Genomic DNA, 13,148 nt, shown 5'->3' on the forward strand with positions numbered 1-13,148 from the left:
TGCACTCTAAACACACAGTACATTGTGAGTTGGCAAAGTATTTATCATTACTTATATTGTATGTATTAGCTGTAAATGTATGTATTTGCTTTCAGTCCCATCCACAACATGGGGTAGTGGTGCACGTCAGCCTCTTGTGGCTGAAATGAGTATTACAACACAAAGTATTACAACTAAATCAAATCACCGGCCAATATGACTCTTTTTACCTGTTTTTACAGATGAAAAAAGTCACTTGGCAAAACTATCCTGGCACAACTTTTTTACCCACATAGTACACAGACTTAAACATTTATTTTTTTACTAGCACAGCAAACAAAAGAGAACTAAGAGTTCGGAAGTGGCTTATGATCAAATCTGCAAATGCAAATATCAAAAGGCACTTTAGGCTCTTAAGGAAGTGCAGAAACTACAAAGAAGTGCAACATTCTTGATTAGCTCTATTGACTTCATGAAGTGTCCATATTAATGAGCAGAGAAAGCCACTTAACCAAACTGCATGGCCTTCAGATGGATTTGATGTTCAGAGCAAAATGTTTAGTTATTAGCTAAATTAAAGCGCCGGAGCATCAGTGTGCTGACGACATGATGACATTGATCTCATCTGTTGAGCTGAAAAAGAACAGGCACCAACATGCATCACTACAATTGAAATGTGGCTTATTTATTGATGTATTCTTACTGTTGAGAGGCATACATTACAGTGCAAACCATTCTTTGGCAAACGTACAATACACATGTCATGATAGGTACTATTATATCCACACTGCCCACTGGTGAAGGGGCAGTGTGGATGAAGCATGTTCAGTCTGGCAGAGCAGTGCATTCCATTGACACTTCGGGAGTTTTTTGGGGGTGAAAATAAAAAGAGAGAAAATAGAAAATGAAAGAAATGAACTATTTCGACAGATATATGAATATGAAGACTGGTAACTGAGAGAGCTCACAGTGCTTTGACAGGCAAACCATGGGACACTTGCCAACATGCATTTAGCCTGTAAATAAGAAAGAGACACTCATTCATACACAATGTTTATGAAAATATATGAAAATACAAAATCCATTAAAACGTACACACCGTGGCGCACATGAATAAGATGTGTACGTATAGGTATTGTTGGAAGAGCCACAATCAGGAAGTAATGGAGAGAAAAAAAAAGTTGAAACAGCTGTAAACACACAGCTGGATGTACAAACCTGTCCAGTATATTTAAACATTTGATATGATACCAATTAAACCAGTGCGACTGCTGCTAGCCCAGTAATCCGTCTGTAATCCCGGACGGAACATTCCGGAGAGCATTATTTCTGTTCTGTGACAGCTGCTCGCTCAGGACGTCACCGCTTAAAGAAAACAATGGAAAGGAACACTGCAGCTGCAGCCTCTTCACCATAACGAGGAGCAAAACAGGAACACAGAGACGTGACTCATGTTGCACTAAGCGAGCCGGTGCATGGGGAACAATGGGTAGTCTACGTACAGTACATGTTTAGGGCCGGCTGACGGGTCAGTGGAGTAAATCTCACAATGGCAAGACCGCAGACTTGTTTTGATTGACACTGTATCCCAATCATGAGCAGCCCTCCCCCAACATCACCCCTCGCTTCCCCTCTCATATGGCTTCCATTACAGCGGAATGAGGGTCAGAGCGCCGGAGAGGCCTGCGCTCCACTCACGCTCTGCCGAATGACGTCACCCCGGGGCGCAAAAGAATTCTTCAACATGGCAAAGAAACATGAGCGGGACCTATGTCAACACTGCAGGGGGAAATATCCAAACGCTGAACACACATGAGGAAAAAAAAGAAGCGCTTAAGAGGGAGAAGCCGGAGTCAAAGTGGATGCTGGACAAAGGAATGCATGCGAGCGTGTCCTCATCTAAACTGGAACTGGAGAGCTGCAGGTCCACCACGGCAGAGAGGAACGGTTATGGTAGCAGTCCTTCAGTTGTAGTCGCTGCACTAAAGGGAGAATACTGCTGTGGTAGAGTTAGCAGTACCAACGGCTAAATCCTGACCTCATCACAACACTCATACATAGTTTCACATATAGACATGTGCTAGTTAGGTCACTGTAGAAAGAACTAAATCATACATTTGGCTTTAGGAGACCGAGGGAAATACTGGGTCAAAGTTCACAACATTACAGTGGTAAAAAATGGATCATCTTTCACTGCTTTCTGAAAGCAAAATGAAACTTGGAAAGGAGCACAACAGTGCAAGAGCTGGTTTGAGTGTCCTGCAATGGGCTACGTGGCTCCACTTCACTCAAGTTCAGGACAGGCCAGCAGAGACGATAAGGAAGTCGACTAACAAGATGTCCATGGATAGAGGAGCAGTGATCAGTAGACATCTCTTTTACAAACATGTTCCTAGGGCTTCACATTATCTTCATATGTAAGCATTTTTATATAAAAAGGGAGGGAAAAAAAACATATTCATAACATGATAAGAAGCACCTTGGATAAAAGATGAAGTAAATCTATTCATAAAGTCTTTTAGTTTGAAGGAAACCATCCTCTCAATTGTGATTTATCATAAAAAGGCATATACTGAGTGTTTATAGGTTGTTTTGCGTACAAAAGACAATACTTAAGGTTTGTATTTAGTGATTAAAATCATTAATAAAAGGGGGGGGGGAAATAGCACCAGTTTTCGGCATCTCTAACCTGAGAAACTTTTGTGAGACAACAGGGCTGCCGCCTTTCAATCTACTTCCCTTTCCTGCTTGTCGACGGCATGCGGCGCTGCGTTTGTGTCGCCATGTGTTACTGGCAGGAGCGGCTGTTTGTTACACTTCAGGAGCCTCGGAGGGCTCCGAGCAAGGAGGAGACGTTTGTCCGTCTGTCGAATTTACAATCCACCTACTCATCCATCCGTCCACCCATCGGTTCAGAAATAAATCCATTTAGTGATCACTGGCTGCCGGCCACATTTCAAACCGAGCCTCAGGCTGCTGTCCCCGGTGGGGGGAACCATCCAAAAAATGAAATCACCCCCCTCCCCCAATAAACAAAAAAGAATACAAAATGAAACAAAACAAAAACTGAGGCTATTGGGTCTATCGAGGCTATTAGTGGCTGTGGATCGGCACACCTTCATGATTCCCATCCGCTCTCTGGATGTCTGAGTGAGTGTGTGACTTTCAGCCACTGGAGTGTGTTCGACGGGGGGAGGGGGGGGGGGGGGGGGGGTCCTGAGGGTTATTCGTGGCGGGTGTCTGCTTGAGGCGGCTTCTTAACATCAGCCTGTTCACGGCACACCGGGCAGCAGGCGCCTTTTAGCTTGACTGGCCGCTTGCACTCGGCTGGTGGACAAGACTCCACAAAGCAGGTCACCTGGGTGTCCTGAGGGAGGGGAGGAGGGGGGGGGGGGGGGGGGGCAAAGAAAGGGCAACAGGTCAGTTCACTTATTAGATTAGACTGGATGGAATGTTCGTGATCGGGCCAGCTGCAGATACCAAGAGGTACAAAAACATGAACAGAGCCACTGCAAACTCTAATATAAAGCTAAAGTAAAAAACAAACATAAAACGTATGTACGATCAGAAAATGTGTCCAAAAAAGAAATATAATCACTTCTCAGATGGATATAATATGAACATAAAATGCTTTCAATGCGAGGTTGTGCCGGCGCCGTCTTGTTTGGCACAGAACAGAAAGTGAAACGTTCTGCCTACAACCAGTGAAGTGCTTGACGACATGTCTGAACAGAACAATGACGAGCTTTGTTTCAGAGCAACAGCATGATGTGTCGAACCAAATGATTCTCTCCCACACAGTCCTTCTCACTGTGCTTCTCCCTGCCAAATTGAATTAGAACAGAAAAATCCAAAAAATGGAAAGAGAACCGTAAAAAAGAGAAAACTGACAGGTGTGCTGTCACGTGTGGCGAGCTAAATAAACTGCGAGAGGGGAAAGATGGCAACAAAAGTAAGTGGGAAGGGAAGAGAGGGCTGAAGACGAATCAGTGGCTGCCAGGTTTGGCATGGAGCTGCCATCACCTCTGCCAGCAGTTGGCAATGAAAAAGTGTGAAAGATAAAGAATGAAAGGCAGAGAAGTGGCCGGCACACACAAACACTGTGGGGAGACTGGTGGCAGGAGGAGGAGAAACACTGGCAGGAGAAACACTAGCAGGAGAAACTGGGCAATTTAAACTGGGTGGACCTGGACAGCCAACATGGAGATACTAAAACCTGATCAGCTCCTGTGGAAAGGGAGTGGATTCAGAACTCTGTGTGTGTGTGTGTGTGTGTGTGTGAGAAGCATTTGCACTGCATATTGATCTCTTTGTTGAACATACTCTGCAGTCACATATGGTGCAGGAGTCCTGTTTCCAGCGGTCTCCATTTGTCCGCTCACGTCCCTCACTGTCAGTGCAGTCGGTCTTGCTCTGACGGGCCTCAAGTCTTTTAATCTGCAAGGACACAAGGATTTACTCAGAGGAGCAGTTGTCTGTGGTCACATCACCGCCACATGACGCTCTCCCTGTCAACACATTTTTATAAAACCTGAGTCACATATACATGAGAATGTGCACACTAAGTTCCATCGACAGCACATTCCCCATCATGAACACAACAATCCAGCATCTTCTAAAAACAGACTTTTACTATAAACAGGGCTCAACATGAAGGGCTTTACCATTTTGAGAAATTGGCAACCAATTCTTGGTCTTTGGTTGCCAATAGTGGCAACTACTACTTAACATATAAGAGATAGGGACAGCAGAATAAATACATGTTTAATATGTGTTGCTTCAGGGGTATTTACATATGGCTGTTACAGACAGAACCTGAACCAGACCACGTTGCATATGCGTTGTTATGAATCCCACCGCACTTCTTGGCAGGACCCGCCCTGCATAGCTGGTTGAGGCAGGGATGATTGGTTGAGGTTAGGCATTGACCTCGGGTAGTTAGAGTTAGGATAGCCCATTGGTCAGGGCCTAGGACCGGAACAAATCCGTTGCTTGTACCTCGCATTGATGCCTGGCCAATCCTAGCGCTTCAATGCTACTGATAATGCAAGGCGGAGCCTATGATGTAAGCACAGGTTTAACTTGATGGCCAGTGAGGCCAACACGCTCTCATGCGTGTGTTTTTAGAAACAAATCTGTGTTTTCACTTTACCACGACTTTAAACGGCTATTAACTGTACCGCGAACATGTTGATGTGAAACATGTCTCTGTGTCGATGTGTTAGACTGCTGCACCGCTTCTGTGAATGGACAGTGCAGGCATGCAGCACGTTCAGAGATGAGACTCACCTGCTTTCGTAAACTTGTGATCGTCTTCTGCATGTCGGACACAAAGTCCTGGAAGTCGTTGATTGATGGTTCAGTGCTTTTTTTGGAGGTCACAGTAACATTTACAATATTTTGTCCAGCGTCCTCCACTGGGCTGCAACGACAAAGGTACAAACATCTCCATTGAAACTTACAAGTCAATCGTTGAAGTTAATCCTGCCAATGCTGAATTAATGTGACACACAGAAAACCTTCAGTTCAAAGATTCAGATTGAGAGTAGGTGTTTCAGTAACATGATAGTCACATACTGTCGCCACATTGTCCATCTAAAGACTTGTCCCGCTGTGTTACCTGTTCTCCTGGATGCTGTTGGCAGGGCTCTCCTCTTTGTAGCTGTGCTCAGCTGATCGCCGTCCTCTAAAGTGGTATGACAGGGCATTGAACTGACCCTTGGTTCTGCAGTCTGTTGGGGTTAAACACAACACAACACACTGGGGTTCACTAACTGAGGCAGAAACCATCACTGACACTGACGAGAAGAGGGATCTTCATTGTTGTACCCGTAGACTATGAAATATGGACGTAGTCTCTGTGCCGTCACCCATAGGTTTCTGAAGAGCTGTTGGGAAACGCTGTGTGATTTAATTAAGTTATTATCATTATCAATAATAAAGGAAACCTGTGCAGGAAAATAAGGTTAATGTATTCCATTTGTGCACAAACACACACACAGCCACCCACTAATGCACATGCATGCCATACATACACACACAAATAAATAGATGCTGATGCTACTTTCTCTCTGCTTCAAAGTGCTGATGTGAGACTTTGAGGCTGATTGTATTACCATCACTGCACCCAGATCAAAGGGAACAAACGACCCACACACTGTCACAGAACCCTGCTTGTGCCCTAGAACACACCTGGGGCATGCCGAGCATCAGCATAGAGCAACAAGAGACGGTCCACAATAAACCTGAGGCAGGACAGATGAATGGGACCAGGTCCTGTAGTTAGTCTGCTCTGCTCCCTTTGATTTACCAGATCAGAGTCTGTAAAAGACAAAGACTATCTAAACACAACAGGACGTCCTATCTCGTGCTGATAGACACACATGAGCGCGCACGCACACACGCACACGCACACACACACACACACACACACGCTCTCAGCGGTGTCCTCTCTCTTTATGGAGCTAAACACAACTGTGAATCAGCCTTACTGACAGACAGACAGAAAGAAGTGCGTTAACCCCCCCCTTCTTTGTGGCAGGAGACTCTGTTTATGAGCTTAGCTCTCCCCCTGTACATTCTGTGGAGGGAGGGTCACAATCTTAAGAGGCACCATGTGTTGCTTATTAACATGTTTGTTACGCTGTAGCTTGTTCTCCCAAGACAATGGATTGATGAAACTGCCACATATTATTTTGAAAGTTGAGACCTAAAGCTAGACTTGCACTATTTTATATCACAACAGTGTACTGAACCCATTTTCCTCAAGCGTCTACATCACACAAGAATTCATTCATCCTACATGCAACACACATATATTCAGAATAAAAGGATAGAAAGGCCACATTATGTCACTAAAGAACTTACAGCGTGAGTTAAAGAAAGCAGTCTCTGACTATCATGTTGCTCCTGTAAGCCCTATCTAAAGGCTCGGGTGATTCATTCTTTAATACTTCAAGCTCATTCAACAAAGTTCATCATTATGTTTGCTCAATGTTTTCATTAAAGATCATTGCTTAGCTTTCAGTCCCAGTTACATATTCTAATCCCAGCCAATTGCTTTTTTTTTTTTACAATGAAGTCCCATCTTCAAGTAAATGATACAAACAAGCAGTAAAAACCCCTCATGCTGGTTTATTATAACAGCAGGGGGGGGGCTCTTCGTTCATCTCCTTTTCCCTTTGTCAGCTGCACACACGGGTGGAATGTTTAAACATCCAAACACAATCTCTTCCCTGCACAGTGAACGGGAGCAGTCTGTGCATAGTACAGTATTATGTCATGAGGGTTTCACTGAAGTGGTGATCCGGCACAGGAGCAATGGCACGACATTTTACAGCATTGGACTTCCAACTTTCACAACAAAACAAAATCCACATCCGACAGAAGGAAATGATCCCAGACGCTGTTTCTCTACAGTCAGATCTCCTTTTCATTATGAGGTGCTGAAGCCTGAAACTATGTTTATTCTTCATCTCGGCCTCCAAGTTTCACACACAGTCACGCAACAAGCATCTATGTGACCTGAGCCAGACAGAGAATAACCGTTCCCCTTTCAAAGGGGCTGCTCTGCATTGCAGCACAAAACAAGTGTTTAATGTGAGGCCAGGCTGCCTTGAGGAAGACGTTATCAAAGGGAAACAAAGGGTGACGATTCTGTGCAGCTTGAATTTGACGAAACAGTTCCAATACTAGACCAGAGTCAGCTGAAACGTCTAGGCAGCTTCCTGTGCTGTTACACCATGTGTACTTTCATCATGAAGAAAGGCACACACTTTTAAAGATTAGTCACAATGATGAAAGATGTGAGAGGTTATGCTTTTTCAGAATAAAACCATACTAACACTGGAAAAAATCTTTTTTCAGCACCTGTAATTCATATTTGCAGCTAATTTATGTAAATCGATAGTGCCATAAAAGAAGTTTTGAAGTTAAAACTTAATATAGAATCATGAATTTACACTGGCTTTGTTATGGCTCTACAATCTATTGTAAACCAATGCACCATAACTGAGGACAACATTAGTAAGAGATAGTATGTGTCGTCCTCTACTCGGTAGTCCGCATGACGACGTGTCCTTGGGCAAGATACCGAACCCCCAAATTGGCATCGGCGTGTGTGAGTGAATGATTCGTTTAGATCCAGATGAACAGGTGGCTCTTTGTATGGCAGCCTCTGCCATCAGTGTAGGAATGTGTGTGTGAATGTTGACATGTAGCATGAAGCCCTTTGAGTGGTTGGAAGATTAGAAAGGTGCAATACAAACGCAAGAACATTTAACAATAATTCCTATCTTTGTCACGCCGAATCTTTTTGTTGACTGAGTCAAACAGATGATAGTGATCCCGTCTGAGGTTCGTTGTGTTGTGCCAGAATGCTTCATGCTTCCATGACGTACGGCGTGATGATTGAGTGTGGCTTTGTGGCTCAAAGGCAGTAAAACGGCCTGTGCCAAAGCACACTGACTATAATCCTGCGGGATTCTTCTTATTCTCCATCTTCCGTACAAAGGTTTGATGCGCTTCTCGGCCCGGAGCGTTTCCATCACCTGCGCAAAAAGTACATCAAAACGTTCCCTGATCGGGAATGGTGTGCTATGACTTTTCTCAGAGATTCGCCCAGCGGTTTTCCCAAGAATTGTGGAAACCGGAGCAAAATTTCAAAAATTTACTTGAATGGGGTTTCGCAGCGAAGAGAGCTAAAAAAACACTTAACTTTGGGCCCATATTGACTAGCCATACATTAACGTAGAAAAACGATTCAATGTTTAAAACGTAGACAAAACGCTGGACTTTATTGAGCCAAATGGACATTTTGATAGCTAGCACAGTTTTCATGAAGTCACAGATTAAGTTTCAGGAGAATTTTGGGTCCGTTTCAGATTTTATAATGGGTGTGTATTGCACGGCTCGTTAAGTGCTAGAGTGATGACATCACGGTCAGAGTGGAGCAGAGCATGAAAAGTATTCTGTGATTTTTACAAACAAATTGCTTCGAGTCCCACAATTTTTACTCTTTATACACCAACTTTTATCAAAAAGCTTGGAGATTTTGTGCTGGTCGCACGCATGCATCTATGGAATCCGACGGATTTACACATTTGTCTCAAAGAACCGCAGAGCGACATGAACTCCAACCAACTGCTCCATTAGACTCCATGTTAAATCTCACCACTAATTTCTCAAAGAAAGCAGACGGTACCAGTTTTGTATATTGCTCTGGAGCGAGTTAGACAGGTAGTTTTGTTGAAAAACCCTGTATAGTCTCACCCCTCTGAATTAGCCTCTAACACCCTTTCAAAATAAAAGCCCCACAGATTGAATTCTGACTGGAATGCTTATCAAAGCCTGTCATTTTATAACCTCTGTACATGTGTCAAACATTATGATTCAGTCTCCTCTCCCCCTCTCTCGCCCACCCAGTCCCACCCTTTCAAAATAAAAGCCCCTTGGAGTAACTATCTTAACATGAAGCTCAGAATGAATACAAGATTCAATCCAAGAGTCTGAATCTAAAATGCAGAAAAGAGAGAAGCGATATCTCAATCAAACCTCAACGATACTTCCGGTAATATTGGCGTGTATATATTTCAACGTCTTCGGGATGTAGAAGCCACACTGTCAAAATTTCTTGCGAACCTTTCTAGTTTAAACTTCCTCTCACCTTCACAGCAGTCCTGCCACATGCGCAGGTCAATCTGAGGGATGTCGTCACAGCTGCCGTAGCCGTGGGGCAGCTCGGCCACCCTGAAGACATCCTGCTGGACACGTGTGATGTTGTCCCCGTTGTCGCACAGCACCCGTGTCAGAGAGGCCTGCTTCAGCTGTGTCAGCTGGGCAGGAGAGAACACGCCCGGGTTTTCATACCAGAACCTGAACCAGACAGACAGAAGACAGGGAAGCGGGGAGTTTTTAACTCTCTCACTTTCACAGGATGAAGGAACACCTGATTCCTAAAGAATACTGTGACAGCAGAGATTCTATACCCTTAGAGGTAATGTGTTTGTGAGGTGAGATGTGTTGTGACCTTACTGTACCTGTCTCCATCCTGCAGCCGTTTGAACTGGGTTGCCAGCAGACACATGAGGGTGGGCCCCACTCTGCTGCCAGGGACCAGGTCTTCAGCCATCAGCGCAGGGAACAGATCGATGTTCTTAGGAGTGCCATACAGCCTGCCACACAGGAAAGATAGTCAGGGACACTAAACTATGTGAATATATTACAATCCAGAATTATTATGGAGCACAAACTTCTCCAAAGTGAATATCAGTTAAACCATGATTTGTCTCAAAATGATGACCAGACCCTTATATGCTATCTTTAAACTGTTCACAGGCATGAGTGATTATAGCCTACAGATAAACTGGTTTCATTTGTTGTATGCTGATCTAAAGCAAAGGTAGGAAAAATTCAAAAAATAGGAATAATCATCTTGAGTGTATAATTACCTCTGCAGTTTCTCTCTGACGTTAGGATTCTTAATTTCGTTCCTCAGGTCATCAAAGGTCTGAGCCGAGGTCAGGTTGCAGAAGACCCTGTAATCATTGTACGGCGGTATACCATGGTCCCTTCCTCTCTGTATATTCATGGCAGCCAGGTCCAGAGCCACAGCGTGGACCATGGAGAACAGCCTCTCCGTCAGCTCCGTATTCACCAGCTGTGTGGAAACCCTCATTTTGCCAGCGACGCCAAAGAGCCCGCGAATCAGCGGGTCAATGCCGCCCTCATTCACGATGCGGAACGGGGAGAAGAAGGCCCGGTGCAGGGAGATGTGTCCCTGGGGGATAGGCTGGAAGTCCTCATCTAACCTGTAGAGTATTGGGTTGATGAGGGTGTGCCCGAAGCGGAACGCAGCAGTGGCGAAAGAGTTGAGGATGCCGGTGTTAATATTGGGGTTGTAACCAGTGTATGGCCCCATCAACTTCATGCCTGCCTCACCCAGGATCTAGGAGACGGGAAAGGGACCACAACAGTCTTTCTTTATCATTTCTACTTTAGTAAATTTCCCCTTGCGGGATGAATAAAGTATAATAAAAAACCATGGAAATAATTTGAAAAACTAATTAGAATCATAACAGAGAAACATTAGACTTAAGATGACAGCTGTTACCTTTGGCAACCAGTGCCTGTAGGTGATGTGCTGCATCTGGGCCCCCACTATCTTCCTGGCCTCGTGGTAGATGGTGTCCCCGTCCCAGTGGGGGTTGAGTCTTAGTAGCTCTGTAGCTATGCGGTTGTGTTCCCTGAACCACACTGTGTGCATGGCAGTCAGACCCAGCTGCTCATTGGCACGGTGATCTCCAGCTAAGAAACATGGAATTGGACTCTCGTTTTCATCCCTCATACACTCAGTGGGAGGTCCAGCAGCAAAGGGCAGGAGAGGCTTCCCTGTCCGCTGGATGATACCTTGCCGGAGCAGACCCCTTTGGCTGGCCAAATCTCGGATTTCCTCAGATTCGTGGCGTGAGTTGCCGTAGACGTTGGAAGCATCGATGTAAGAGGTCAGCTGGTTGATCTGTTCTCTTGGGTACACGCTGTTCATGAGAAGAGAGGTCATCCCGCTGCCGCACACGGGGCTGGACCGGACGAAGAACATGCAACGGGCACCACTCCGTAGCTGCCGTGGGTCATTGGGTGGGAAGTGAATCGGGAAGCATGGCGGGTCATTGGTGCAGACCTGAGTGCACAGCTGGCCGTCGGAGAACCGCGACTGGCTGAGGGCCGCCACTGTCGAGTCCATGTCGTGGTCCAGGAACTGGCCCCACTGCATCAGCATGTGAGTGTAGCGGTCGTCAGGAGTGATGGTCTCCGTTCCGATCATGGTGGTGGACACCAACCTTGGCAGAGGTAGCCTGTAGCCATTATGCTGCTGCTCAGTGGCCCCTCTCGGCAGGTTAAAGCCATTGTCGTAGACCGACTTCAGGAGTCGTTCGAAGGCCGTGAGGGAGGCGCCCCACATCGGGTGCTGCAGGTTGTTGCAGGTGCCGTCGTGGCTGCGGTACTTCTGGTGGAAGCAAATGTCGGAGCAGTTGTTAAAGCGACGGTGGGCCGTGCAGCCCGACAGGTTGGCGATCACATCCAGAAAGTGAGGCGACACCAGGTCGTTGTAGCGGAATGCTGCGGGAAAGCAACAGAAAGCACACATGCAGAGGCTGGATAAGTGTTAAAATGCTTCATATAGGTAGAGTGCAACACCATCCAAGCCTTTTAGGGTTACTGTTTAGGATAAACAGTAACCTAGTGTCTATTACATATTATTCACATGCACATATATTACATTCTTTTTTACAGCAGACAGAGAGTAGCAAGCACCTCCTGTCCCGAGGCCACAGGTTGCAGTGTGTCACTAACCTGCCCTGACTTACTTTGATATGTGAGAGCTCCTCTGTGAAAGCTCCAGTGTGCAGCATATTAAAGTGCATGTGTGTGTGGGTCTGTGGTGTGTTATGGTGCATGCATGAGAACAAGTGTGAAGTGTGTGAGGCCACCCTCAATGAGGGCTGGGTGAGACTTCCTGTCTGAATACCAGCTTCAACCCCCCCCTTATTCTCTCACTTTACACTATGTGTGTGACTACAGAGAGTGGGCAAACTGTGTGGTGCTGCCCTCTCTGATAAAAAGAGATACAATAAAAACAGCACGTTTGTTTCTGCTGACGGGCAGAAAACTGTTCGCTTGGTTTGGGGCCAGTGCAACAATGAACACTTGGTTGTTGGCATGAGTAAAGAAAACACTGTCTCTGTCTCTCTTTGTTCATATTACACACAGCTCATTTCTCTTTCCCCTCAAACACTAACGTTCACCTGAACGTTTCCCCCTTGACAACCTGAAACTCTTTGTTTACACACCATCAATCCTCTCTTCTTTCTTTATAAAGATGTTCTTGTTCAGCCAAAGTTTCCCTCAGCACTACATCTGAGACGACATCCCCCAAAACACAGACTGTGTCACACAACCAGTCAGTTTGACCTTTGTGCTGTTAAATTTAACCCTCCATTACAATGAGTACTTTCATGCACCATAAAGCCATTTTCCGTGCAGATATGAATACAAACAAAGACAGATGCTTATGCTTATAAACATCCGAATCAACCCATGCTCTGCTGGTCTCCCCACTCACATGCATAATGAAGACAATCTGTACACCAACACACACCATTTTAAAACGT

At 45.4% G+C, this 13,148-nt stretch overlaps 1 protein-coding gene across 1 annotated transcript in view; it reads right to left on the reverse strand.

Moving 5' to 3' along the window:
• Nucleotides 1-643: 643 nt before the first annotated feature.
• Nucleotides 644-13,148, reverse strand: part of LOC142968193 (peroxidasin homolog) — a 15,156-nt gene continuing 2,651 nt past the window's right edge. Inside the window, exons 2-9 of the mRNA XM_076107987.1 lie at nucleotides 11,090-12,096; nucleotides 10,428-10,924; nucleotides 10,017-10,151; nucleotides 9,644-9,852; nucleotides 5,600-5,711; nucleotides 5,269-5,401; nucleotides 4,303-4,416; nucleotides 644-3,346 (exon numbers count right to left, since the gene is read on the reverse strand). Coding sequence (XP_075964102.1) covers nucleotides 3,203-3,346; nucleotides 4,303-4,416; nucleotides 5,269-5,401; nucleotides 5,600-5,711; nucleotides 9,644-9,852; nucleotides 10,017-10,151; nucleotides 10,428-10,924; nucleotides 11,090-12,096 — 2,351 coding nt within the window. The 3' untranslated portion in view covers nucleotides 644-3,202. The remainder of the gene's footprint in view (nucleotides 3,347-4,302; nucleotides 4,417-5,268; nucleotides 5,402-5,599; nucleotides 5,712-9,643; nucleotides 9,853-10,016; nucleotides 10,152-10,427; nucleotides 10,925-11,089; nucleotides 12,097-13,148) is intronic.

Source organism: Anarhichas minor, unplaced genomic scaffold (assembly GCF_050575085.1).
Source record: "Anarhichas minor isolate MPS153535 unplaced genomic scaffold, ASM5057508v1 ptg000040l, whole genome shotgun sequence".
Taxonomy (NCBI): Eukaryota; Metazoa; Chordata; class Actinopteri; order Perciformes; family Anarhichadidae; genus Anarhichas; species Anarhichas minor.